The sequence below is a fragment of the Chiloscyllium plagiosum genome, chromosome 3, assembly GCF_004010195.1.
Source record: "Chiloscyllium plagiosum isolate BGI_BamShark_2017 chromosome 3, ASM401019v2, whole genome shotgun sequence".
In the NCBI taxonomy this organism is placed as follows: domain Eukaryota; kingdom Metazoa; phylum Chordata; class Chondrichthyes; order Orectolobiformes; family Hemiscylliidae; genus Chiloscyllium; species Chiloscyllium plagiosum.
The window spans coordinates 40,043,266-40,068,891 of NC_057712.1; the positions used below are offsets into that span (position 1 = coordinate 40,043,266).

At 41.7% G+C, this 25,626-nt stretch overlaps 1 protein-coding gene across 2 annotated transcripts in view; it reads left to right on the forward strand.

Annotated features, from left to right (window-relative positions):
- Positions 1 to 4,627: 4,627 nt before the first annotated feature.
- Positions 4,628 to 25,626, forward strand: part of LOC122542680 (striatin-like) — a 139,617-nt gene continuing 118,618 nt past the window's right edge. For both annotated transcript variants that reach the window (XM_043680661.1, XM_043680668.1), the window contains exon 1: positions 4,628 to 5,182. In XM_043680661.1, the coding sequence (XP_043536596.1) occupies positions 4,943 to 5,182 (240 nt within the window). In that variant the 5' untranslated portion in view covers positions 4,628 to 4,942. The remainder of the gene's footprint in view (positions 5,183 to 25,626) is intronic.

The following is a 25,626-nucleotide window of genomic DNA, read 5'->3' on the forward strand; positions in this document are numbered from 1 at the left end:
TCCTCTAGCTTATCTCTCCATGCTTCAGGCTCTCTGCCTTTATTCCTGATAAAGGGCTTTTGCCCGAAACGTCGATTTCAAAGCTCCTTGGATGCTGCCTGAACTGCTGTGCTCTTCCAGCATCACTAATCCAGAATCCACATGCATACACCGCACCTCTACACTCAGAGACCAGACTTAATAATTTGTATATACAAATCTGTATGTTGACCATCCAGATGTTTAGCTGAGGCGTTAGCGGACTCCAATTAATGGGTGGGCCCCCTGGTCTTCTTCGGCAGGCATACCTTACATGGTGGTCTTTCCCCACCGCACCGTGGCGGCAGCACATCCCTCAATATGTAGTCCTGGATCTTGGAATGAATGGGAAATGATGCATTTTGAGACAAATAACAAGGCATGGGAGTGTATCTTGAACAGTAGCACCCTCAGAAGTACAGAGGAATAGAGACACCTTAAGAGTATCTGTACATAGATTCTTCAAGGCAACAGGGCATTAGAGAAAGATGGATAAGAAGGCATACAGATTCTTGTGTTTTATTTTTGTTGAGGCAGTGAATCCAAGAGCAAGAAGATGATGATGGAGCTGGGTAAAACATTAATTAGATCTGTTCACTGCATGAGGAAGGATCTCATTGCACAAGGTGCAGAGAGGATTTACCAGGATGTTGTCTGGGCTGGAGTATCTCAGCTATAAGAGAGAATAGATAGGCTGAGGTTGTTTTACTTTGAGCAGAGAAGGCTGTTGGGAGACCTAATAGGTTATGAGGGGCATAGACAGGAAGAAAGTTCTCTCCTTAGTAGAGGGACCAATACTGAAAATGTGTTGCTGGAAAAGCGGAGCAGGTCAGGCAGCATCCAAGGAACAGGAGAATCGATGTTTCGGGCATAAGCCCTTCTTCAGGAATCACTAAATCACTAAAGCCCTTTCTGAAGAAGGGCTTATGCCCGAAACGTCGATTCTCCTGTTCTTTGGATGCTGCCTGACCTGCCGTGCTTTTCCAGCAACACATTTTCAGCTCTGATCTCCAGCATCTGTAGCCCTCACTTTCTCCTAGAGGGACCAATAACCAAGAAGCTTAGAAATAAGGTATGGGGCAGGAGATTTAGAGGGGATTTGAGTTTATATTCACATCGAGAGCAAATACCTGAAATAGTGGCACAGGTGGGAATTCTTACAACATTTGAGAAATATTTGGATGAGCAACTAAAATGCCTTAGTACAGAACACGATGGGCCAAGTCCTAAAAAATGGGATTGGACTGGTGCTTGATGGCTGCCAAAATAGGACAAAGGGTATTTTACCATGCCATAAAACATGATGACTCTATGTACTTTTTAGGTTATAAACAAAGATTTAGTGCAGGAAACCAACAGTAATTTTGTGCACAGCAAGGTCGCATAAACATTACTGAGATAAAGGTCAGAACGTGTTTTTGGTAGAGAGATAAAGATTGGATTAAGTTTTAAATAACAGGTTTGTTATTACCTGTAATTTTTAAAAATTTACTCGAGGGACATGGGCATTTATTGCCCAAGCCTAGTTGCCCTTGAAAATATGGCAGCAAGCTGCCTTCTTGAACTACTGCAGTCCAGGTATTGTAGGAAAACCCACAATGCCTTTTGGTGAAGGAATTCCAGGAGTTTCAGCCAACAACATTGAAGGAATGGCTACATATTTCTAAGTCCGGATGGTGACTGGCTTTGAAGAAAGCTTGTAGACAGGAAGAAACTTCTCTCCTTAGTAGAGGGACCAATAACCAAGAAGCTTAGAAATAAGGTATGGGGCAGGAGATTTAGAGGGGATTTGAGTTTATTTGAAATACGTGATGTTCCCACGTATCTACTGCCCTTGTCCTTCTAGATGGAAGTAGTCATGGGTTTGGAAGGTGCTATCCAAGGATCTTAGGTAAGTTCCTGCAGTACATCTTGTAGACCATAGACACTGCTGATACTGAGCATCGGTGGTGGAGGGAGTGGATGCTTGTGGATGTGACACCAATTAAGTAGGCTGCTTTGTCCTGATGGTGTTAAGCTTGAGTATTCTTGAAGCTCCAGTCTTCCAGGCAAGTGTGAAACATGCCATCACACTCCTGGCTTATTCCTTGTTATTGGTAGGTGGGCTTTAGAGACTCAGAATCTGAGATACTCACCACAGTATTCCTTGCCTCTGACTTGCTCTTGTAGCCATAGTGTTTATATGGTGAATCGTGTTGAGTTTCTTGTCGATGGTAACCCCAATTGATAGTGGGAGATTTAGTGATGCGAGCACTATTGAATGTCAAGGGATAGTGGTTAGATCCACTCTTACTGTAAATGGTCATTGCTTGTCATTTGAATTACTTGCCACTTATCAGGTCAAAAGTTGAAAAATGTGGTGCTGGAAAAACACAGCAGGCCAGGCAGCATCCGAGGAGCAGGAGAATCGACGTTTTGGGTATTAGTCCTTCTTCATTCGTCATTCCTGAAGAAGGGCTTATGCCCGAAACGTCGATTCTCCTGCTCCTCGGATGCTGCCTGGCCTGCTGTGTTTTTCCAGCACCACATTTTTCAACTCTGGTACTCCAGCATCTGCAGTCCTCACTTTCTCCTAACTTATCAGGTCAAGCCTGAATATCATCCAGGTCTTGTTGTATTTGAACATGGACTACCTGAGAAATCACAAATGGTGCAAAACGTTGTGCAATCATTGGCAAACTTACCTTCTTCTGATGTAATGATAAAGGAAGGTCTTTGATGAAGCAGCTGAAGATGGTTGGGCCTAGGGTACTACCCTGAAGAACTGCTGCAGAGATGTCCTGGGGCTGGTGGCTGACCTCCGACAACCACAACATTTTTGCTACATGCCAGGTGTGTCCCCAACCAATACTGTGCTACTGGTAACCAGTTACTCCAGTTTTGTTGGGGTTCTTTGATGCCACACTTCGTCAAATGTAAAGGAGGGAAGGTCTTACGAGGAAAGGCTGAGGGACTTGAGGCTGTTTTCGTTAGAGAGAAGGTTGAGAGGTGACTTAATAGAGACATATAAGATAATCAGAGGGTTAGATAGGTTGGACAGGGAGAGCCTTTTTCCAAGTATGGTGATGGCGAGCATGAGGGGGCATAGCTTTAAATTGAGGGGTGATAGATATAGGACAGATGTCAGAGCTAGTTTCTTTACTCAGAGAGTAGTAAGGGTATGGAATGCTTTGCCTGCAATGGTAAGGATTCGCCAACTTTAAGTACATTTAAGTCGTCATTGGACAAGCATATGGATGTACATGGAATAGTGTAGATTAGATGGGCTTCAGATTGGTATGACAGGTCGGTGCAACATTGAGGGCCGAAGGGCTTGTACTGTGCTGTAATGTTCTATGTTCTAAGAAAGAGGCTTTTTTTATACAGAGTGGTTCGTGTGTGGAATAACTTCCTGAGAAAGTGGTGTATGTTGGTACAATTACAGCATTTAAAAGACATTTGGATAGATACATGAATAGGAAAGGTTTGGAAGGATATGCACCAGGAGCAGGCAAGTGGGACTAGTTTAGTTGGAATTATATTATTATTAGTCATACAGCACGGACTGGTTGGATCAAAGGGTCTGTTTCTGTGCTGTATGACTATAATAATAATAAAAACTGTCACTGTTGACTGGCCTCTAGAATTCAGCCGTTTTTTCCATGTTTCAACTAAAGCTGTAATGAGATCAAGGACTGATTGGCCCTGACCTAACCCAACCTGAGCAAGCAGGTGCTCAGGTTGGAGAGTAGACTTCCGAGTTTAAATTATTGTTCTTTTATTGGCCAAGCCCAACGTTACACTTTTTGACTCAAACACATCTGACAAGAAAACCTTCCATTGGATTTTACTGCAACCCACTCTACCCTTCTGGATGGGCGGGGCAGAGACGGTGCAGATCTACACATGCGCATTGTGGCTCAGAACGCGACGCCCGCCCCGTCAGGGACGCTTCCAGGTGCGTCGGCGGAGATGCGCACGCATGAAATTGGAAATCCAGCGCCGGCGCAAAGCTGGTCGGCTCCGCGTTTGAATCAAAAAGCGCGGCGGGTGGGGATGGGCCCTGGATGACGGTTGGGGACGTCGTGACGTTGGCGACACTAGCGGCTAACTTGAAAAGAACCTGTCAGCGCATGCGTAGGCAGGGTCCTGTTCTGTCCAGGGGGTTTGGCAAAGGACGGGCCGTCAAGAGCGGCAGGAAAACCAGAAATTGCTGGGAAAATTCAGCAGGTTTGCAGCACCAGTGAAGAAAAAGCAGAGTTAACGTTTCGACACCGGGGACCTGTCTTCACAACTTGTCAACCACAGATGCTGCCTGAGCAAAAGGACTGCAGATGCTGTAAATCATAAAACAAAAACAGACGTTGCTGGAGAAGCTCAGCAGGTCTTGGCAGCATTTGTGCAGAGAAATCAGAGTTTACAGTTTCTGGCCCGGCGACCCTTCCTCAAAAACCTTGATTCCCCCCACCCCCCACTGAGGAGTGGAGTGGAGGCGTGGGGTCTGAGGAGGGATTGGGATGGGGTCTGAGACGCGGAGGGGCGGGGTCTCGCAAGGGGGTGGTGGGAAAGGGGGGGGCAGGCTGTTGTGGCGAGCGCGCATGCGCCGCCGCGGTGGGCGGGGGGCAGAGAGAGAGAGCGGCCAACCGTCAGTGGGTGGTTTCTGTTGGTGACAGCGGGGTGAGAGGCGGCGGCAGCGGCAGCAGCGTTATTAACATTATCAACGCCGCCGCCAGCAGCAGCAGCAGCTCGAGCCAGCCGCGGCCATGGAACACCCGGCGCGGTTTAAATTTTAACGGCCGGCCCCGCGTGCGCGCGCCGAGCGGCCAGAGGGGAAATCCAGGGCCGGTGGACTCAGCGAGCACCCGGGGCGGCGTCACTGCCACCCGCGGTCGCAGCCGCCGGTGTGGAGGCCGAGGGGACGGACGAAGGGTTTTGGGCCCCAGCCATGGACGAACACCCGGGAGCCGGGGTGTTCTTCGGCAATAACTCGGTGCTGAGCGGAGGAGGAGGAGGCCCCGGGATTGGCAGCAGGAACCTGCAGCCGGCGCAGCAGCCGCCGGGGCCCGAGGGGGAAGCTCAGAGGCCGCAGTACAACATCCCGGGGATCCTGCACTTCCTGCAGCACGAGTGGGCCCGCTTCGAGATAGAGAGGACGCAGTGGGAGGTGGACAGGGCCGAGTTGCAGGTAAATAACACGCCCCTAGGCTAGGCCGCTCGTCATGCTTGGAACCTCGATTACTGACCTCCTCCCCCCTTGATCAACAGAGTAAGGGGGCGGTGGATACATTAAGATGGCCGCCTGTCAAAAAGGGAAGAAGAGGGTGGTGTTGATTTTTATTCAAAGACCCTCATCTTTGCAGCTTTTCCCCAACGACGATGGCACTTTAAATCAGAGGAGGTTTGCATCAACGCTTCAGATGTAGTGTGTGTAAAAGGTGCCTTCAATAACACTCTTAAACTGAATTGGGCAAGTTATGTGTAGCTACAAGTTAGCAGGACCTTGAAGAAAGAGCAAGTGGGTGTTTTCATTTGAGTTCTTTCCAAGAGCCAGAACAGACACGATGGGTCGAATGGACTCCTGTGTGCCGCCTGGTTATGTGGAATGTTACAGAAAAAATATGGCCAGTTAATTGGTCAGGATTGTCAGTAACTAGCGGGAACAGACTTATGATAGACAACAAGAGCACCAGACGGACAGAGGTTTTTCTTGAGACAGCCAGTTATGATGTGAATGCACTCTCCGGAAATAAAGAAAGAAAACAGATTTATTAGTGGGAACTAGATAAATATTGGGAGTAGGAGGAAATTTCAGGTGTGGCTCATGATCGAGGAGTGCAAGTAACTAGATAGCTCTGTGAAAGAATTGGGAGTGGAATGATCTGTGCGGTGTTGGGAAATCTGTTCACTGAGCAATCACCCACTTTTTCCCTGCCTTTACCCTCACCATTCCTGGTGATCCAGCTTGTATGGATTGATCTGCATTATTTTGCATCTATTAGAATGTTGGTTCTTTCTTGAGTAGTTCTAAAGAACAGTGATTTAAATTGGTTGTACAGGAGCAAGGTTTCATATTGAGTTGAAGGTTCACAAAGAGGAGAGTTACCTTTGGTCTCATTACAGATTTAAACATCAATAATTTAGCAATCTTTGTTCAGCGTTTTGTGTTGTTATCTATCAATGAATCATAGTAACCAAAGGTTACGCAATAACATTCCAAAGGAAGTAAAGCTGTTCTGAATAGCTTAATGCTCTTGTTATATTGCAGAGGATTCCTCATGACGTAACAAAACAAAACCTGAGGAGTTTTTGATTATTATGCACCAATCAGAGCACCTTCCTCTTAAACTTTCAAATGAGTTTATTAGTTGTGAAATTATAGTCATTTACAAGCCTTTGTTGGAATTTCTGAATTTGGCGTATTTTATTGACAAGTCATTATGCTTAATATTGTAGTTCAGGATTGCCTTTCAACAATTTACATTGTGCCTTGAGTATAACATTTTAGTGTTAGGAAAACGTGTTAGGAGAAATTGACAAGTCTGTTGAAAAGAATGATGAAAAAAGTAATTTCTCCATTATTATGATAGAACCAGGCCCAAATTAGAGATCTTAGTTTTGTGTATCTTGTGAGCTCACCGCCATTTACGTATTATCAGGGAGTAACCATGGGATACTGTTCATGCAGCTGGTTCTATTAATATACCTATTGCATTGTTTTCAGGAACCTGCAGGATATGAAACACTCCCAGCTTTTCTATTTGTATAAATTAATGTAAAACCAATAGGAAAGCCAAGATGTTAGTGTACCCTGTTATGCATGAAATATAATTTACTAAGCCAGATATTCTATGCCCCTGGCACTTCAACATTCATTGTCTTTAAGTCTGAATTCTAGAATTACCTATCAATTCAGTATGTGGAAATAAGTCTTCTGGAAGATGGTACTTTCAGTATCTTTAACATATCCCCATTGCTTTCCTGTTGTCTGTTCCCTCTTGAGTTCCTCTGACTTGGTATTGAACCTAGGATTCTGTAAACAATTGTCTTGTTGAAATGTTAAAAGTGCTTACAACAACAATTAATGGCTACTCAAACTTGTATAGAGCAGGGGCATTGTTAAACAAATCTTGACACTTACCCACATGGGGACCACAAGCTTGGGCCACAGTTTTGAATCATTCTACATTCACAGAGCTAGGATTGTGATACGTTGGCAAGGTACAAAGGTATGAGGTTTTCAGCAGAAGGTGAGCGCATTTAGACAATGTTATGAAGGTGGAAGATGGCATGGCTATGTAATTGAAATCTTGCCTCAGGGTTAAAATGACAGGTTTACAGATAACATGGTGAACAATCAGACAGTTGTTAGGGAAAAGAATGGAGTTTCTGGTGGGAGCAAAAACAGTAACTGTGCCATTAATAAAAGTTTCAATCTTGCTGCAACTTTACAATATGCTAATCAGATTGTACCTGATGTACTGTGAGCAGTTTTGGTCTCTTTTATTTAAGCAAAAAATATATTTCATTGGAGACTATTCTGGGAAGTTTCGCAAGGATGCTCCTGGTATGGAGGAATTGTTTTATGAGTGAAGGCTAAACAATTTAGGACTTGCTGGAATTTAGAAGAATGAGACATGATCTCATTGAAACGTACAGGATTCTTAAGGCGCCTAATGGTAAATGCTGAGTGTTTTTCCTTAGGAGAGTCTAACATCAGAGGGCCTACCCTCAGAATAAAGGGGACTTATTCCTGATGAAGGGCTTTTGCCCAAAACGTCGATTCTCCTGCTCGGATGCTGCCTGACCTGCTGTGTCTTTCCAGCACCACACTCTCAACTCTAATCTCCAGCATCTGCAGTCCTCACTTCCTCCTCAGAATAAAGGGATGCTAATTTAAGACTGAGATGAGGAAGAATTTCTTCCGAGGGTTGAGTCTTTGGAACTCTTGGCCATGGAGAGCTCGGCGGACAGAGTCCTTGTGTACATTTATGGTTGAGGCTGGTTGTTGATCAGTAGGGGAATCTAGGATTGTGGGGAAAATGCAGCAATGTGGACATGAGGGATGTCTGATCAGCCATGATCCTATTGAATAGCAGAGCAGGTTTGAGGGACTGATCTCTTTACAATGAGATCATGAATTAATCCAATATTAGGGCTAGTGTAAGTTGCTTTCTGGTTTCTTAGAAACCATCCTGAGACAAACTTCTCACCTAGGCTACCTTTGACCTTTTTTTTCCAGTTGTAATTAAAGCATCCTTGTAATTATTGCCGTACTTTTCTGACAAGCCTCTGTTATTTCTTCCTTCATACTCCATCTTCTCTGTGGTTACTATTAGTGAGCTTACTCTCGCTGTGTGTTGCGAAAATTTGTCTTTGTAATTTCTCATCTCTACCCAAACTGCTTCTACATTCTGGTTTCCTGAACTTGGGTTATCCATCTTGACTGCGATAATACCATCATTAAATTACATAGCCACCCCTCTATCTTTCTGCTGTTTCCTCCACTTGAGGTCAAGTTCCAAGACATCTTCCAGCCATGTCTCTATAATAGCTATCAGATTGTTCTAATTTAGTTCAGTTTACCTTGTCAGTTAATCTATTTTGTTTCAAATGGTACATGCTTTCAGATACAGAGCCTTTACTTTTGCCACTTTATTTTTTGTAGCCTCCAGCCTTTGTACAAATCTAAGAGTAAGCAAACAATCTATTTCTTCCTATTGCTGTTTATCATTTCCCATATAAAGACCCTTCTCTCTTGGATAACTTTCTTTTAAACCAGGTCTTCTTAAATTTGATTCCTTAGTCTCGTAAGAAATAGGATCAGGCTCTTCAGCCCCTCGAACCTCCTCTGTCATTCAATACCATCGTAACTGATCTGACACTTCTCACTTCAACATTCTTGATTTTTCCTCATAACCCTTTGTTTCCCCTACTGTTCAAGAAACTAGCTATCTATCCCAGCCTTAAATATACACACAAGGGCTCAAGCTCCCACAGGTTTCTGTGGCAAGTTGTTCCAAAGACACGCAACCCTCAAGAGAAGAAATTCTGTCTCATCTGAGTCATAAATTGACATCCCTTAATTCTGAACCTATGCCTTCTAACTTAAACTCTCCCATGAGGGGAAACATCCTCTCAACATTTACCCTGTCAGACTCCTTAAGAATCCTGTATGTCTCATTCATCTAACCTCTAGAGTTTCGACCTACTTAATCTTTCACATAAGACAATCTCTATATGCTAAAGATCATCTGAGTAAGCCTCTGAATTGTCTCCAATGAAATAATACCTTTTCTTAACTAAAGGGACCAAAACTGCTCTTAGTTTTCCAGATGTGGTCTCACCAATGTCTTGTATAGTTGCAGTAAGATGTCCCTACTGTAATACTGTAATCTCCCTGAAATACTGTTCAACATTCCATGAGCCTTCCAGATTACCTGCTGCACCTATGTGCTGGCTTTCTGTGTTTTGTACATTAAGTACCCTTTGCTTTGTAGCTTTCTGCAGTTTTTTTTCTCCATCGGCAATACTTTTTTTTAACCTCCCAGAATGAACAATTTCAAATTTTCCCTCACGTTAAATTTCATTTGCCAACTTTTTGTTCACTTAACCTATCAATATCTCTCTGTAAACTGTTTGTATCCTTTTCGCAATCTGCCCTTCCACCTATTTTTGTGTTGTCTGCAAATTTGGCCACAGTACATTCGCTTCCTTCCTCCAAGTCATTAATATGAATTGTAAACAGTTGCGCTCCCAACAATGATACGTATGGAATCCAACTGGTCATGAGTCGCCAACTTTTTTTAAAAATCTCTTATCTCCACTTGCTGTTTCCTGTTCATTAGTCACTTCACTATCTATGTCAATATAGTACCTCCAATACCAGGGGCTGTTACCTTATAACGTATCCAGTGCCTTCTGGAAGTCTGAGTCCAACACATCTGCTGGTCCCCCTCTCTCCACTCTGAGACTTACCCCAAAACACACTCATAAATCATGTAGACACAATGTTCTCTTTCATGAAGCCATGCTGACTCTGCTTGATTTTTCAAAGGTTCTGCTATTGCTGCTTTAATAATTGATTCCAATACTTTTCCAACAATAGATGTTAAGCTGATTGGATTATAGTTACACCCCTTTTGCCTCCTTCACCTTTAGATTAGGGCTGTCATGTTGGCAGGTTTCCAATCCTCTGGTACATCTCCAGAGTCCAAAGATTTTTGGAAAATTGCAACTAATGGACCCATTACCTCTTAGCTACCTAGTTTAAGATCCTAAGATGCAAACCGTCAGGGCCGGTGGATTTATCAGCCTTTAGCCCTGTTAGTTTGTCTAGTACTACTTCTCTCATGATGGTAATGGTTCTTAATTTCTCCCCTGTATTCTTTAGTATGAATGAAATGTTCAAAGTACTTTCCACCACAATACATATTTAATATCTCTGCCATTTCCTTGTTCCCCATAACCATCTCCCCAGATTCATTTCTAAGGGACCTATGTTCATTGTGACCTCTTCCGCTCTAGATACGTAAAGAAGCTTTTACTGTCAGTTTTTACATTCTTTGCTAATTTGCCCGTGCAGTTTATTTTCTCTCGCACATTTTTTTTTAATCCTCCTTTGCTGAATTCTGAATTTATTCCAAACTGAGAGACTATTACTTGCCCGCTTATAAGCATTTTCTTTCACCTTAACTTGCCATGGTTAATATTACCCTCTCTTTGAATGTTGCGTCATATTGTTTGTGAGAGTCATGAGTTACCACCTCAAATGTCTGCTAATGCTTGCTTAGTGACATTCCTGCTAATCTGTCTGAGCAGTTCACGTTACCTAACTCCATCCTAATTTATTGTAAATGCTTCTATTTAAGGTGGAGTTAAATTTAGATACATGAGATGTTGCATTTTGGTAAGGCAAACCAGGACAGGGCTTACACGGTGAATGGTAGGGCTGTAGGGATTTCTTCATGCTAAATGAAGAAATCTAGGGGTACATGTGCATAGTTCCTTGAAAGTACAGTCACCGTAGACAGAGTGGTGAAGTTGCTTGGCATACTTGCCTTCATTGGTCAGAATGTTGAGTTTAGGAGTTGCGGCTACGCAAGATATTGGTGAGGTTACTTTTAGAATACTGTATACAATTCTGGTCGCCCTTCCATTGGATGGACGTTAAATTTGGGAGAGTGTGCAGAAAAGAATTAAGGATGTTGCTGGGACTAGAGGGTTTGATTTATAGGGAGAGGCTAAATAGGCTGGGGCTCTTTTCCCTGGAGTGTCTGAGGCTGAGGGGTGACCTTATAGACATTTATAAAATCATGGATAGGATGAAGAGCCTAGGTGCTTTTTCATACAATGGAACTAGAGGGCGTAGGTTTAAAGTGAAAAGGGCAAGATTTAAAAAGGACCTGAGGAGTAACTTTTACATGCTGAGGTTGGTGCGTGTGTGGGAACAAGCTGCCAGAGGAAGTGGTGGAGGTAGGTACAATCATAATATCTAAAAGGCAACTGGATGGGTATATGAATAGGAAGGGTTTAGAGGGATATGGGTAAATGGGGCTAGGTCAGATTGGGATGTCTGGTCAGCGTGAATTAGTTGAATCAAAGGGTCTGTTTCTGTGACTGTAAGTTACACACAGTTGTTTCCAGCACAAGTTTGTCATTCTCAAACTGACTACTAAGTTCACCATGTAATAATTGCTATTTTGTAGGCAGTCTTTTATTCTAAGGTCGTTTATTAAGTCTGCTGTTTACCCATTTCCAGATCCAAGATAGCATGCTCTCTGGTTTGCTGTGACATGGCCCTTTGAAACTATCTTTAATGCAAGTTATCAATTCATTGCTCATGGTTTTGAGGGCTTTGGATCTGTAGGAAGAGCTGAAATCTCATTGAGTGCATTCAAATATAGAATGCCAGGAAAGATGGATGTACACTTGGGAGATGATCGAGAATTTGAAGACTTTTGAGAGGAGAGGGAGGTTGAAAACAGGTGATCAACTTGTAAGCATAAATGTGTTGAGTTAATTATTGAGGAGGGAGTGATGGTGGCAGATTCTAAGTACACATAGTATGCAAGTTGATTGAGCTAATGTGGGAGCTGGGAAGGAAGTTGGGTCATCAGGAGGTGGATCCCCTAAACAATTAAAATAGTTTTCAAAACTCAAATTGCATCTTGCTCAAAGGTCTGTCGTCTTATTGTAAAGCTGGTAGTTATGGATCTGGCATATGAACAATTGATGTCTTAACGTAATCATACAAGAATACCCAGTGTTGGAATTTTTGTTGCGATTTTTCTATGTAGCATGCTGGACCAGTATAGTATGATGACTGTGCTATGGAAAGATGATGTGAGCAATCTGGACATTGTTTTATGTGTGGAAAAAGGGGTCTTTTTACATAAGTTGGGCACTTGCTTTTTATTCTGTTGTGAGCTAGTGTTGTTTCTTTGCCAGTTTTCATATTACACAAATATAATCAATGTCACCAGTTAAAACCACATGCAACATAGTTGGTTAGTAACTGAGGAAAGCTAGCAGAGCTACTGGCAGAGAAAGAACAGAAATGAAATGCATTGAATGTATGTTGTACCATAACAACATTATTTCTTGGATGCGCCTATACTTCGATATCCGATTAATTTTCACTATATAATGGTTGTTAATTAAGAGACTTCATACACTTTGAATCTTGACCTTTTTATAAATATTATACATTATTTCCTCTTCATTCTCTGCAAGTATTAAGTTTCTGCAGCTAAGACTGTTCTTCCTAAAAAAAAATAAACCAACATGCATACAAAACATCTGAAGGCAATAGGTGAATGAGAAATCCATTCTCCTTTTGGAGTATGCACCAGAAATAGTTTTGAGATGTCATGGTACATTTTTGATATCTATGAGCTATTTTACTTTGGATTACTTATTATTTTGAGTTGAGGTAACTTGTGCTATCAAAAGCAAAAATGAACAGGAGATAGATTACAGAATCTAACTTTGTGTCATCTATTCTGTTCATTGATGTTGAGTCATGAGTGATGACAAAGCTTCAGATAGGAATGAACCTCACTGATTTTTTTTTTTTAAGTTCCTGATTTCTAAAACAAAATAGAAACCTGAAGGCCATAAGACTAGGAACACAAGTAGCCATTCAACCCATCAAGTCTGCCCTACCAATCAACCGATCTGATTGGTCGATCTGATATTTCTCAACTTCACAATCCTATCTTTTCTCCATAACCCTCAATTCCATGGTTTATTTTAAGTCTGTCTCAGCCATGAATATATTAATGAAACAGCCTCGACAGTCCTCTCCTGTAAAGAATTCCACAGAGCCACTACCGTCTGAAAAGAAATTCCTCCTCACTTCTGTTTAAGTATGTCACCCCTTACTTTGAGTTTAAGGACTCTGGTCCTAGACTCTCCCACAATGGGAAACAACTACCCAGCATCTACTCTGTTAAGCCACCTTAAATCTTGTCTTTCAATAGGTTCATCTCTGATTCTTCTAAACTCCAATGAATAGATGCCCAACCTACTCAACCCTCCTTGTAAAATCCCTCCATGCTTAGGATCAAACTAGTGAACCTTTCCTAAGTGGCCTGCAGTGGCTGTACATTTTTCCTAACTATAAGGGGACCAAAAGAATTCAAAATATTTTAGATGTGGTCTAGCTAGTGCCTTGTATCATTTTTTAGCAAAACTTCCCTGTTTTTATTCTCTATTCCCTTGGAAATAATTACCAACATTCCATTTGCCTTCCCTGTTACCTGCTGAACTTGATCCTAGCTTCTGTGATTTATGCACGATGACCCTCAAATCCCTCTGTGCTGCAGCTTTCTGCAAATTTTTTTTTCTATTTATATAGTATTTCAGCTCCTGTATTCTTCCTGCCAAAGTGTATAAACTCCCATTTTCACATTGTTTTCCATCGAGCAAGTTTTTGCCCATTTACTTAACTGTCTTTATGCCTCTGTAGACACCCTATCGTCTTCACCACTGGCCTTCCAACCTATTTTTGTCATCTACAATCTTGGCACAAGTGTATTCATCAACTTCATCCAAATCGCAAATGCATAGTATAAATAATTGTGGCCCAAACAATGGTCTTTGTGGCACTCCAGGAGTTGCATTTGACATGCTTAAAATACCCCCCCTTATCTTAAATGTGTCTTTTATCATTTATTCAATTTTCTAGCCATGACAGAGTACTACCTTCAGTACCATGGGCTCTTATCAAGTAGGCTTATATGCTGTGCCATATCGAACATCTTTTGACAATCCAACTTTATTACATCAACTGGTTCTCCTTTGTTTATGCTGTTTATTCCTTCATTCTAGGCTACACTGGAATAGGTCCCTTGCTAATACTTAAATTTTGTAATTCATCTTTCTCCTCATATAAAACTGAACTGATGTCTTGTAAAGATATCAAGTTTCAAGTGTGCTGGTAAGAAGGTGAATTGAAGTCATCAGGCAAATGACCAAGTTGTGCCTGACTGATCCTAAACTTGAATTTTAAAACTCTGCTTGTAGCTTTCAGTTTTTTTTCATTGTGTTTACGGGTTTTTGAGCCTTGAAGGATGATTATGGGCAGATGATGATGCCTTGGGGCTTGATTTCAAAGTATGCATATGATGTGGAAAGATAAAGGTTATTACATTTTGAGTATAGAAAGAATGAGAGGAACATCTAAGAGCAATGACTGGCAAAGAACTAGGGAAGGGATGGTTACTGCTTGTGTGAGCTGTGGCCTCTAATCGGACAATTCTTTTAAAAATAGGAATGTCAGGGAAATGCTAGTGAGCCTTCCAGTTGGAGTAGTATTGAAGTTATGGACAGACTTGGAATTAATTGAGGTATGGCATACAATTTTATGAAATCAAGTAACTTCTTAACAAAAGAGCTGGTATTTTTCTAATAAATTGCATCAAAGCTTGAAGTTTAATCTCCAAAACGATGAGCTTTTTTTTTTGTTGTGTTGGATAATCTTGATAGCTGTACCAAATTCATTAATACCTTAATAGTGTCATGTTTTTGTTTGAGGAACTACCTTTATGTTATGTGAATAAATTTTTAATTTGAATTGATTAAATGTGATTAATAACTAAATACTGTAACCGGGGATTGAAAATAGTTGTGAAAGTTCAAGTTTTAGCTGCCTTTTTGCCTCAGTTCACTTTTATGTGGCTTTTCTGTAATTATATTCCAAAATGGCACACAGATTTGCTTGAAAAATGAAGTAAAGGTGTTTATGAACTTATATCCATTGCGGTTAATGTGGAAAGAGGATTGAACCATGACAGTAGAATGGGTGTACGGCAATAGATACATTCTAGATCCATTTTGCTGTGTTTGTGTGAAGATCCGAATACAAATCTTTACACCAAGAGCACAGATGTCAGTACTTCAGATGATAAAAGTTGGATGTAGAATTATGTTATTTTGGAATAATGGAGAGACCAAGAGGTGATTTTGACTTCACAGACGAGATGGTGAATTAATAAGGAGCTCAATTGTAACACATTATAATAACTATCTCTGTGGAACCATTTGTGTAAAGGTTAGTGAATTCATTAACTTGGAACTTGCTCCATTGCAGCAGGATCAATGGATGAGAGAGGAATATAAATGATGTATATGTGGTGATTCCTCCTATTAAATAAAGTATATTGATCTTTAAGCTATCCATTACTGCTTCAAGTTCAAATATATGTAGTTAAGAATTGGATGTGTGGGTGATTTAGCACACAGAAGTTCTGGGGTGAGAGTACTTATTTGAGGAAGCAGTTTTCGGGTCTTGAATAGGTCCTCCTTAAAGGACATGAGATTTAGGCAGGTAATTGCACTGTATCTTGGATGGCAGATCTTTCAAATAATGCACAAAGTGTGTGCCCCATACTGCAACAGGGCTTGTGTTGTACAGTGGTAGTGTCCCTCTTAGCCACGGGTTCAAGTCCCAACTGTAGAGATGTACCAACTCAGACACCTCTGAGCAGGTTGATTGGAAATTTGGGATATGTATTTAAATATAGCTTTTATATGTTACATTTGGAGAATAGTTACTATGAAATCAGGAGAGTAAGAAGTAATTATAAATGAAAATAATTGCCTTTGTGTTAGGAATACAGAGGAATTTTATCATTTGTTAATGCAATAAGTTGGCTGTATAATTACAAAGCTTCTGGAACATTCCTAATATAGGAGTGTCCAAACGTTTTAACACAATGGAGCATTCTGGTCCACAGGGGTTTAGAGATTGCATGTCAGTAATTACAATACATAAAATACGATGAAGGATTGTCTTCGACATGGTGTTCCCTTGGAGTGCTGCTTTGCAGCTTCATCAGAATGGTAACCTGGGTTTTCGAGGATTAATGAAGACCATTTGTAGGGACTTGATTTGTATTCCATTGATTATAGGAGAAAGGAGTTGATCAGAAACAAAAATGAAAAATGATGGAAATACTCGGCACAGCAGGCAACATCTGTGGAGAGAAGGAGTAAATGTTTCAGGGTTCAATAATCTTAACCGTAATAGCATAATAAATAGTAGCAGCATTACGTCATTTGTTCCTTTAGAGTCTGCTCTGCCATTTGATCATGACTGATATGTTTCTCAAACCCGTTCTCCTGCCTTCTCCCTGTAAAACTTGATCCCCGTACTAATTAAGAACCTATCTATCTCTGTCTTAAATACACTCGATGACTTGGCCTCTATAACCTCTGCAACAATGAGTTCCACCGATTTAATCACCCTCTGGCTGAAGAAATTCCTTCTTGTTTCAGTTGTAAAGGGTTTTACCTTCACGCCAACTAGCGTTGGGTTCTAGTCTCTCCAACTAGCAGAAATATCTTCTCCACATCTACTGTATCTAGGTCTCCTGAGATCTGGATGGGATGCTCCTGTTCAGAAAGCCAGTGCAGACTCAACAAGCTGAATGATCTCTTTCTGTCCTGGAGGGATTCTGTGACTCTTGGTATATTTTAAAGTGCGTGTATGGTGACTCGGAAGCCAAGAGCAGTTGTGGATAATTTATAATACATAAATGCAAATTAATGTGAAAATAGTGTTGGCTGAACAGAATATGTATTGACAAACTCTTTAAATTTTTATAGCTGGAAATCCAAGCTTTACTGACAAATGGCAAGTAACATTCATGTCACACAAATTCCAAGCAATGATCACCTCCAATAGTAGACCATCTAGGAGTCACCATTGCCCAAAAGCTCAACTGGACCTGCCATATAAACTGGTGCTACAAGAGCTGGTCAGTGGCTAAGAATTCTCATACAATACCTACAGTGTGGAAAGAGGCCATTCTGCCCAACAAGTCCATCGAAGAGCATTCCACCCAGATCCATCTTGGTAACCATGAAGTTCCCATCGGCTTAGCAGTTTAATGAAATATGTTTTTGGTGTAACCCAGCAAGTTGTGACAGTATTGATGATTTAAGTCTAGTGTAAGTCCTCGGAGCTGCAGCTTAATGAAACTGGATAATGAATCAAGGTGATGTGCATCCTGATTTTTGACACTTTCCAGATGGGAGAAGCTGGAAACGCTTTACAGTTTTAAAAAAATTGTTATGCCCTTCATTTATAACTGTTCCTTGCAAATTACAAGGCAATTATGAATATTCCTATAGAATTCTCAGAATCCCTACTGTGTGGAAACAGGCTATTTAGCGCAACAAGTCCACACCGACCCTCCAGGTGTATCCCACCCAGACCCAATCCCCTACCCTGACTACATTTCCCCTGACTAATGCACCTAACCTCCACATCCCAGAACATTACGGGCAATTTAGCATGGCAAATTCACCTGACCTGCACACCTTTGAACTGTGGAAGGAAACCAGAGCACCCAGAGGGAACCCACGCAGACAATGAAAGAATGTGCAAACTCCACATAGTGGAATCTGGGCCACTATATGTACAGCAAAGATTCACTAAAGGATAATTCCTGTAAACTCAGCCCTGATTCATTCCTAACTGAGGCTGTGACATCCTACTGTTCTCATCCTCTTGAATAAGTTTTGTGAATTATTTGCTTTATTATTTTGAATAGTAAACTGAGATTGATTTAATTCAAGCAAGATAATTAATCACAGCATTTATGACATTCATGCTTGAACACTGGCAGATATCATAAGCACCAACCTTTAAAGTTGACTCCCCTCAAAATGCTTTGAGTTGATTTGCAGATTTTATTGTTGGATCCATTTCTTAGACTCGAAGATTGTTATGGTACCATGTTTCTTGTTATTAAAATGTCTAAATACTGTAAGATGAACTTTCTATTGGTAGTTTCTAAAATTGCTGTTAATCTGCATTGTGTTTTTTGCCAAAAAGCTTGCTTTTTTCATGACTTTTATTACAAAATGAATTAATTCTGTGTGAATAATTTTAACAACTTTCTCTGGAATAATTTATCCTAATTGTCCTAAAAATGACAATCCAATCTTAATTTGCCTGTGAATGAGTCACTTATTGCTCAGCAGTCAGCACTCTAAAGAAAACTCTGTGTACAGTTTCATTTCCTTTTTCATGGAGTAAAATCTAAAAGTTTACTGTTGTTACTTTTTAGGTTCTATTCATTGAGGAGAAAATGAGGTCTGCAGATGCTGGAGATCAGAGCTGAAAATGTGTTGCAGGAAAAGCGCAGCAGGTCAGGCAGCATCCAGGGAACAGGAGAATCGACGTTTCGGGCATAAGCCCTTCTCCAGCAACACATTTTCAGGTTCTATTGATTGTCAACCTGCAGATCTCACTTTTAAACTGATTTAAAAAGTGAAGTCTAATGCTTGGAACAGATGGCATTGAAATGATTACTGTTAAGCACTGTAAAGATTTGTATTTTGGGGCAGATGGTCTAATTAATTCTAAAAAGCATACAAATTGATTCAATTTTTAATAATGTAATTTTTCAAAAGATGTTTAGCATCCCTTTGCTTCATGCAAATTTACAAATTGAGTCGATCCCTTGAGCCAGCTCCACCATTCAGTAAGATCATGACTGGTCTGATTACTCCACAATCCTTCCTGTCTGGAAAAACTGTCACACTCTTGCTGATGAAGAATCACTGGTAAAGTGATAGTATTTAACAATGAATTTTCTAGGATAAAAATGGAGGGAAATCTTTAACACTAACTTCTTGCACTGTGCCCATTATGATGAGTATAGAACAAAGAAAATTACAGCGGGGACAGGCCCTTCGGCTTCCAAGCCTGCGCCAATCCAGATCATCTATCTAAACCTGTCGCCTATTTTCCAAGGATCCGTATCCCTCTGCTCCCTGCCCGTTCATGTATCTGTCTGGATACATTTAGAAAAGACGCTATCGTGCCTGTCTCTACCACCTCCACTGGCAACACGTTCCAGGCACCCACCACCCCTTGCGTAATGAACTTTCCACACATATCTCCCAAAGAACAAAGTGGATCTGGAATACTAATACCTCCAGCCCTCGAACATAAAGAACAGCATCACCATCTAACGAGCAGAGCTGCCTGGATCAGGGACAAGTGCGTGGTGTTGATGGTTACCTGGGGGGTGGGGGGTTCCCTCATTTGGGGCCAGTTATTTACTCAGGAACAGGGCAGGGGACGACAGGATTTTTTTTTGTGTGGCCAAACATGGTGCCCACTGGTGGATTTAAAATCCGAAAATATTGGGATTATCGCACTGCAATTAGTGGTTTCGTGGCTTGATGTGTCCCAAAGCTTCAGGACAATGTGATCCTCTTTGTCTCATTATTCTACACCTCTCCAGGAGATAAGACAGAGTCTTGCTTAGCATTTACCACAGGAAGAGGCATTTGGGCCTGAGTCCTGTTGTTTATGGTCTGTTACGCCCACTCTTCATCTGAACCCAGCAGCATAGATCCCAATTCCTTTTCCTACCTCCCTTTAAGAGCTTTGATGTTAATTGTGCTGTGGTTGTGACAACATGCAGACTTTGGTTACTTTAAAGTGTGAATTCAGGTGTGCCTATTGATGAGTTTAACCTGAGGGTCACCATATCTCAGGCAAGGGGAGAGGTTGAGAAGGAGCATGACGTAAGATACAGAGCAGATTAGGAAGCTTACATTGATCCCCGTGGGTATATCCCATTGCGAAAAACCTGGTGTGAATGTCAATTTTAGTAATTAAAAATTGAAAGTGTGGTGGGATGGAGTAGGAGGCTATGATTAGCTAATAGCTACTGATTTGTGCTACCTAACTCTGAATCCCACCTTCCACTCTAAGGAGAGCTCTGAATGCAGTATTTATAATGTGTTAAGTGTTGATTGGGCGTTCCTTGTTAGACAAGGAAATCAAAAGTTATTGGAGGTAGATGGAAGTGTAAGATTCAAAACAAACCAATCAGTCATCTTTCTGAATATTAGAGCAGGCTTGAATGGTCTACTTGTCCTATTCTCATAATGTTAGTACTCTTTAAAATAACTCCCATGTTTATAATGTGCCCTGTTTGTGCCCATGCCAAAACGTTTCAAGGCGCCCTGGAAAGTCTTCTATCTCTGTTCCAAAAAAAAAGCTCCTGCCAGACTTCAGCTACACGGTCACTTTTATCTCTCAAATAGAAACTGTTCATGCTGTCCTTCCTCACTTCTGACAAAGTTTTGTTTTGCTTCTACCTTTGCTATTCACTGAGAGTCGTAGAGTCATAGAGAAACAGACCCTTTGGTCCAACTCATCCATGCTGACCAGATATCCCAACCCAATCTAGTCCCACCTGCCAGCACCCGGCCCATATCCCTCCAAACCCTCCCTATTCATATACCCATCCAGATGCCTTTTAAATGTTGCAATTGTACTAGCCTTCACCACCAACTCTGGCAGCTCATTCCATACATGTACCACCCTCTGAGTGAAAAAGTTATCCTATCCATGTCCCTCATGATTTTATAAACCTGTATACGGTCACCCCTCTGCCTCCAACGCTCAAGGGAAAACAGCCCCAGCCTATTCAACTTCTCCCTATAGCTCAAATCCGCCAACCCTGGCAACATCCTTGTAAATCTTTTCTGAACCCTTTCAAGTTTCACAACATCTTTCCGATAGGAAAGAGACCAGAATTGCACTCAATGTTCCAACGGTGGCTTAACCAATGTCTTGTGCAGCCGCAACATGACCTCCTAACTCCTGTACTACATACTCTGACCAATAAAGGAAAGCATACCAAACGCTGCCTTCATTATCTACATGCGACTCCACTTTATGAACCTGCACTTCAAGGTCTCTTTGTTCAGCAACACTCCCTAGGACCTTACCATTAAGTGTATAAGTCCTGCCAAGATTTGCTTTCCCAAAATGCAGCACCTCACACTTATCTGAATTAAACTCCTTCTGCACTTCTCAGTCCATTGGCCCTTCTGATCAAGATCCTGTTGTAATCTGAGATAACCTCTTTTGCTGTCCAATTTTGGTGTCATCTGCAAACTTACTAACTATACCTTCTTATGCTCACATCCAGATCATTTGCATAAATGATGAAAAGTAGTGGACCCAGCACCGATCCTTGTGGCACTCCACAGGTGACAGGCCTCCAGTCTGAAAAACAACCCTCCACCACCACCCTTTTATCTTCTACCTTTGAGTCAGTTCTGTATCCAAGTGGCAAGTTCTCTCTGTATTCCATGAGATCTAACCTTGTTCACCAGTCTCCCATGGGGAACCTTGTTGAACGCCTTACTGAAGTCATATAGATTACTTCAGTCCTCGTCAGTCCACTTTGTTGCTTCAAAAAAACTCAATCAAGTTTGTGAGACCTGCTTTTCCATAAAGCCATGTTCAGTTTATATTTTCCTTTTCCAGCACTTATTCAGTTCCATTTTTGGAGAAGAGAGTCTCGATAAGCACTTTGATTTTGTCTTAATTCTCTGCCTACACCCCTCCTTGGCTTTTAGAACTATGGAAACATTTGCTACTTTTATCATCTCAAAATATTTCCCAATTTTAAGAAACCACTGTTAAATCATGTTAACCTTGTGTTTCAGGATTGGGAAAGATTAAAAATTGAAATATTCCAAAGTTCTAACTGCTGTACCCAGTGTCATTTGCTATCCTGTCTTCGATTTCATTGCAGTAATGCTGTGTCCCTGTTTGGTTCACAATGATACAGGGAAAGTCATGATTTTTCCAGAGGACCATTGGCTACTGTTTATGAGAGGGGTGACTGGCTCAGAGTTTATCATGCCTTCAGCAATGGAAGCGGTTGAGAAGGTGATGCCTTCATGGTGATCTCAGCCATTATGTCAATTGATTTCCCCATTGTTGATGTTATTGAATTGCAAACCAGTTATCCAGCCAACTGAGTTATTCACCAATGTCCAGTTTAGAATAGTTTTTAAATATTGCCCAGAAATTCTACAGTTACAAATAGATATGATATGGGGAGCTGGCTTGTAACAGTCTACAGTTGCATAAATGAAATATTATGGTACCACTGCTATTGTGTAACTAATCACGCCCACTCTTTTAAAATATTTGTGACTATGTAGTTCCCTCCTTGAAGGAGTGCCTTCTGTGGGTGCTTGAACAAACATAGACTTGTGAAACAACTCGACAATGTGCACATTCTCTCCACTTCCTTCTCTAAAGCTTTCCCCAGTAGATGATGCATCCTTTTCTATATGTACTTCAAAAGGTTTATTCAAAGAGCTTCAATATTTACAAGTTAATGGTAAAAATGGTTCTCTCAAATGGATGAGGAGCACAGGTACTTCCAGAGGAATGGTGAGCTACCTTTTAAAGACACTTTGGGTCTTTAAAATCTTTGGGTGCAGTATGACCTAAAGAGCAATAAAAACAGTCACCTGCAATGTTAGTTTACAAGATGAGCGAACTGATAATGAAGTGTAAAATTTGAGAATATCTGGAAGAATTGAGAACTTTGGGCTCTAATGATGAGTATGCTATGGGCAAAGTAGAATGAGACCTAAATGTTGAGATATTAGAGGTTCTTAGTTTAACTAGAAGCAAATTGGAAGCAGTATGAATGATGAGGCTGGCTAAAGACTCAGCAGCTAGATCTTGGAATAGCTTGTATAAGCCAAGAGTACAATTAGTTATACAATATAGAAACAGACCCTTCAATCCAATTCATTTGCGCCATCTAGACGTCCCACTCTGACTTAGTTCCATTTGTCAGCATTTGGCCCATATCCCTCTAAGCCCTTTCTACTCGTATAATATTGTAATTGTACCTGCCATCACCACCTCTGGCAGCTCATTTCACACATGCACCACTCTCGTGTGAACACGCTGCCCCTATGGTCCTTTTAAATCTTTCCCCTATTCCCTTAAGTCCATGTCTAAAGACCCCTTGGGGTGGCACGGTGGCTCAGTGGTTAGCACTGCTGCCTCAGCGTCAGGAACCTGGGTTCGATCCCAGCCTCGGGTGACTATTTGTTTGTGTGGAGTTTGCATATTGTCGCCGTGTCTGCATGGGTTTCCTCCTGGTGCTCCGGTTTTCTCCCATAATCCAAAGATTTGCAGGTTAGCTGAATTGGCCATGCTAAGTTGCCCATAGTGTTCAGGGATGTGCAGGGTAGGTACTTTAGGGGTATATGTAGGGCAATAGAGTAGGGGAATGGGTCAGGGTGTGTTACTGTTCTGTGTAGGGTCAGTGTGGATTTGTTGGACCAAATGACTTTTTTCCACACTGTAGGGATTCTATGATGTCAGCAGCTGAGACACTTGACTAAGTGAGCAAATTATTGCTGAGCAGGCGCTGCTGAATGCAGTGCTGATGACACCTTCCACCACTTTACTGATGATTGAGGGTAGATTGATAGCATGGTAAATGGCCTGGTTGAATTTCTCCTGTTTCTGTATAGGACACCGCAGTAATTTTCCACATTGTTGGGAAGATGCCAGAGTTGTATCACTATTATTTGGGCGGCTCAGTGGTTAGCACTGCTGCCTCTCAGCGACAGGGTCCCAGGTTTGATTCCAACCGTAAATGACTCTGTGTGGAGTTTGCACATTCTCCCCGTGTCTGCGTGGGTTTCCTCCCACAATCCAAAGATGTGCAGGTTACGTGTATTGGCCGTGCTAAATTGCCCATAGTGATAGGTGCATTAGTCAGAGGGAAATGGGTCTGGGTGGGTTACTCTTCGGAGGGTTGGTGTGGACTGGTTGGTCGAAGGGCCTGTTTCCGCACTGTAGGGAATTTAAGCTAATTTTGGGGAGGAACGGTGGCTCAGTGGTTAGCACTGCTGCCTCAGCACCTGGGTCCCAGGTTCGATTCCAGCCTTGGGTGACTATGTGGAGTTTGCATGGGTTTCCTCCGGGTGCTGTGATTTCCTCCCACAGTCCAAAGATGTGCAGGTCAGGTGAATTGGCCATGCTAAATTGCCCATAGTGTTAGATGCATTAGTCAGAGGGAAATTTTTCTGGGTGGGTTACTGTTCGGAGGGTCGGTGTGAACTTGTTGGGCTGAAGGGCCTGTTTCCATGCTGTAGTGAATCTAATCTAATCTATTATTGCTAGGATGTTGCTCAAAGCCTGTGTGTTATTCAATTAATTAAAGCACATAACATCCTGTGCCATAAAATTGAAACATGGTGTTCGGGCACGAGTAGGTTATGCTAAAGCTACATAAAGTACTGACCTGGCCAAGGAGGAAATTGGGCAGAAGCAGGAATGTCATTGGAGTAAATTCTGCGATCCAAATAAAGTAGAAACCGTGCTGGAGCAACTCAGCAAAACTGGCACACTCTGTAGTGAGAAAAGCTGAGTCAACAGAAGGTACTATGGTAGCGATAACCATAGAATCATAGAGACCTACTGCATCTGTATCAGTTAAAAGCAGCCACCTAACTATTCTAATCCCATTTTCTAGCATTTGGTCCATTCTCTTGCATGTCTTGGCATCACATACACATTGTCAAGTGAATGTTTATTAAATGTCATGAGCGTTTCTGCATCTCCAGTCCTTTGGGTGAAAAATTATTTTCTTCACATCTCTAGGCCTTCAGCCTGTAACCATTAAATCTTTGCATTCTGATCATTGATCTTTCCACAATGCAAGAAGTTTCTGTGTCTATCCTATTTGTGCCTCGTAATTTTATGTATCTCAATCGTGTTCTTCCTCCATCTTCTCTACTTGAAGGAAAACCACTCCAGTCTGTAAAATCCGATTTCATAACTGAAATGGTCCAGCCCAGGTAAATGATGGAAAAACTCCTCTTCACTCCCTTCAGTGCTATCACATCCCTCCTACAATTTGGAGTTCAGCACACCATACTGTAGCCCATGTGGAATCCCACTTGACATAGACCTTCAAGTGGGCAACAACACCTCAAACCTCTGCTTCCTGTTACTCAGTCAATTGTGGATCTAATTTCCTTTGATCTCATGATACCTTTACCACCAGTCTCCCACTTGGGACCTTAATAAAAGCCTTGCTGAAGCCCATATAAACTACATCAAAAGCCTTCATTTAGACACCTGGTCACCGCTTCGAAAAATTCAATCAAGTTAGTCAGACATGGCTACCTCTTAAAGTCATGCTGATTGTCCTTAATTAGTCCCTGCCTCTCTAAATGCAGATTTATTCTGTCCCTCGGAATTGTTACCCACTACTAAGGTTGGACTGATCGGCCTGTAGTTGGTATTTGAAACAAGCAGAA